Genomic DNA, 3,114 nt, shown 5'->3' with positions numbered 1-3,114 from the left:
GCCTGCCGCGCACGTGGGCCGGCCCATCTCGGTTGCTCCTTCAGCAAGTCCGAAGGTGGACTCGCTGAAGGTGAGACATAGGGATGCCCCTCACCATTCTAACTCCAACTTCAATGTTTATAAGGCAATAAATTTTGTAGTTGTGATTAATTCACTTCATTTATAGGAATCCCTCCCCTTGATCGGTTTTGTAATTGTGGCGGCACCAGGACTGATGTGGTGAGGGTGTGGCTACGGGGCACGGGCGAGCAGGCTGAGGGGCTAGGCGGGTCCCTGAGAGCTCCAGGAGCTGGCAATGCGGCATGGGGAGGCTGTGGGAACTCTATCGCGGTGCTCGTTGGTCATGGCGACCGCCAGATCTCGGAGCTCGCAAGGCGGTGGCTAGAGGACTTGCACGATTGAGGGAAAAGAGGGGAAAGGAGGTGGTGCTCATAGAGGTTCCGCAGGGCTATTTAGTCGGCGGAGAGGTGCTCTGGTTACAGGGATACAACAATGACTACCTTCGGATGCCGTCGGTGAAGAAGGTGGTCTCTCGTCCAACTCGGAGCTCCTTGGCTTGTGTTTTGTCGGTGGAGAGGTGCATGGCGTCGGGGCGGAGCGGTTCGACACGACGAAGAAGGCCAGGTGGTGGTTTTAGCTCGCTGGTTCATGACGCTCCGGCTCCTCATGGTGGAGCTCAAAACGAGAGAGGGGAAAGGGAAAATGGGCGGAAACGAGACAGATAAGCATGGGTTGTGCATGACACTCTTAACCGCGCCTTGCGGTGTCGGGAGAAGCAGGAGGCAGCGAGGCGCGTGTTCGCACGCTCTGTCCACGGGCTCGCGATGAAGGAGACGACTGGTGCCTAGCCAGTGGGTCATGGTTGCTTTGGGCCACGCGCATGCAAACGATGTGATTTTGCATGATTAAATATAAAGCAAGGGGGTTTTCTGCAAAAAACATGGACACGACACGCCATGTTAGCAACTGACAAGCAGACCCTGCCTGTCAGTTTCCGTGTCAAAATGTGTTTAACCATGTATCAGATTAATTTGTTGCAGCGTGCCCCAGACTAGGTACTGATCTGTGAAAAAACGTGAAGTGATACCAATTCGAGCCTCAGTTATGGTACTTCCTTCGATCAATATTATTTAAGTACCAACGTACAATTAACTCCTCGTATAAGCTGGAATAATCCCCCTGAAGATGAAGTCTTTCTTTGTGATCGAAATTGCCCAGCAAATATCAATGATCCTGAATCTTTAAGGGAGCCAAGCTGAGCCTGATGTGGAAATTGATACTACGGAAATTCATGTCGAAATTGAACTTGTTCGCTGTGAACTTTCTGGACATGAACTGTGGCAAGCAGCACGACATTTTTACTTTCCAGTAATAAAAGAACACAATGATCACACTCGCGCACTCTCGATTTACTTTGCAGTACAAAAATACTAAGCCGTCGTCGTCGTCTTGTTGCTCTCCTCCCTCGCGCGCATTTCGTCGAGCAGGTGCCTCGCCGGCGGCGAGACCCTGGCCTCCCACTCGGCGAAGTCGGCCTCCACCTCCGCCGCCTCGGCCTCGAGCCCCAGCCGCTTCATCCCCCGCGCCATCACCCGGTACATGTACTCGTCCACCTCGCAGCCTCCCCTCCTCACCGCCGCCTCGTACACCCGGCACGCCGCGCGCGCCCTGCCCTTGGCCACCAGCGCGCGCACCAGCCTCGTGAGCTTGTACACGTCCACCCCCACCCACGGCCCCTCCGACTCCGAGAGCCGCCCGCCGCCGCGCCGCTCCTCCTTCTCCTCGAGGAACGCCTCCACGAGCGCGTCCACGGCGCCGCCGGCGGCCTCGGAGGGCGGCGAGGAGGAGACGAACGTGGCGTAGAGCTCCGGGTCGGGCCGGTACCAGGGCTCGGCGCGCGCCACGTGGAGCGCGGCGAGGGCGAGGGACCAGTGGCCCTGCCGCTGGAGCTCGGCCATGGCGGCGAGGAGATCGGCCCGGAGGAGGCGGCCGAGGGACGCGGAGGCCGCGCCGCGGGCGGCCGACGGGGAGCGGTCGGCGGCGGTGAGGCGCTTGAGGGACTGCACGGCGTGGATGGCCTCCGTGGAGAGGGAGCGGCCGCGCTGGAGCGGGCCGCGGTTGTCGCGCGGGCCGCAGGTGATGGCCCCGGCCCTAGGCCTGGCCGCGGCGCGCGGGGAGGCCGTGGGCGTCGTGTGCGGCAGGAAGAGGAGGGACGCCATGGGAGGCGAGTGTGGGAGCTGAGCGGGGGAGAGTGGTCGTTTGGAGGCTGGGAGCACGACGAGGAAGGAAAGGGGATGATGCGTTTCGCTGCGGATTTTTACGGGTGGCTTGGGAACCGTCTGATCCCTCGAAACTCTACTTTCATCCTATGTGTGCAAAAATTTCTAAACGAAGAAGGATGGATAATTGGCTAGTGTACAGAACATCCCAAAATGCATCTTGCGGCTTTGTTTACTGAAGGAGCTCAAAGCTTCATGTGGAACTCATACTATGGGCCTACTTCTTATGAAGTGAATCTGCATCATATGCCGCTGTCGACGACATTTTTTTGGTGTCGTTTGCATGCTTTGAGACATGATCGAAGATTTGCTATGCAACTTACCTTGGATCTGGATTTTTTGATTGAACTCGGCCGGGGTGCCTTTTTTTTGGGCGTGCTGTAACGGTTTTAGCACGGTTCTTCGTAAATTAACCGGGCAACTCTCTTTCGCTTTTTTAAAAATCCAGATCCTCAGGGGCTGAGTTTCGATTTTTTTAATATATTTTAGGTTCTAAAATATGTATCCTTCTACCCTTAGGCATCGTTTGCCAAGGCCAACTTCAGCAGTGGGGGACCATGGGTTGTTGTTGTTAAGTTGATTGGGTGATGCTCCACTAAACTAGGAGGTGTTCTGTTGCTAAAGCTTTATAAGGATATCCTTTGATCAACGCTAATGAACTACGTTAATGGTTTTAATGTAGTTTTCTCATCAATTTGGCTAGTCCTTTTTAAGAATGAACATGAGCTCCTCTCTGACCTTTCCATAAGCTAAAGTGACTAACTCTAGTCGAAGCAATAGACAAAGAAAGGGAATGACGTAGCAAAAATTATGGACGTCCTTTAGAACCCACAAC

General features: G+C 55.1%; 1 protein-coding gene across 1 annotated transcript; it reads right to left on the bottom strand.

Moving 5' to 3' along the window:
* Positions 1-1,102: 1,102 nt before the first annotated feature.
* Positions 1,103-2,355, bottom strand: LOC123077667 (protein THYLAKOID ASSEMBLY 8, chloroplastic). The gene has a single exon (XM_044499959.1). The coding sequence runs from the start codon at positions 2,217-2,219 to the stop codon at positions 1,431-1,433; it is 789 nt and encodes a 262-aa protein (XP_044355894.1). The 5' UTR covers positions 2,220-2,355; the 3' UTR covers positions 1,103-1,430.
* Positions 2,356-3,114: the final 759 nt, after the last annotated feature.

The sequence above is a fragment of the Triticum aestivum genome, chromosome 3D (assembly GCF_018294505.1).
Source record: "Triticum aestivum cultivar Chinese Spring chromosome 3D, IWGSC CS RefSeq v2.1, whole genome shotgun sequence".
Classification (NCBI taxonomy): Eukaryota; Viridiplantae; Streptophyta; class Magnoliopsida; order Poales; family Poaceae; genus Triticum; species Triticum aestivum.
The sequence above is the reverse complement of the archived record's forward strand: the minus strand, read 5'-3'. Positions and strand labels throughout refer to the sequence as shown.

Bases quoted from the DNA above. Each gene is read 5' to 3' on its own strand.
- LOC123077667 (XM_044499959.1), bottom strand. From the start codon at position 2,219: ATGGCGTCCCTCCTCTTCCTGCCGCACACGACGCCCACGGCCTCCCCG.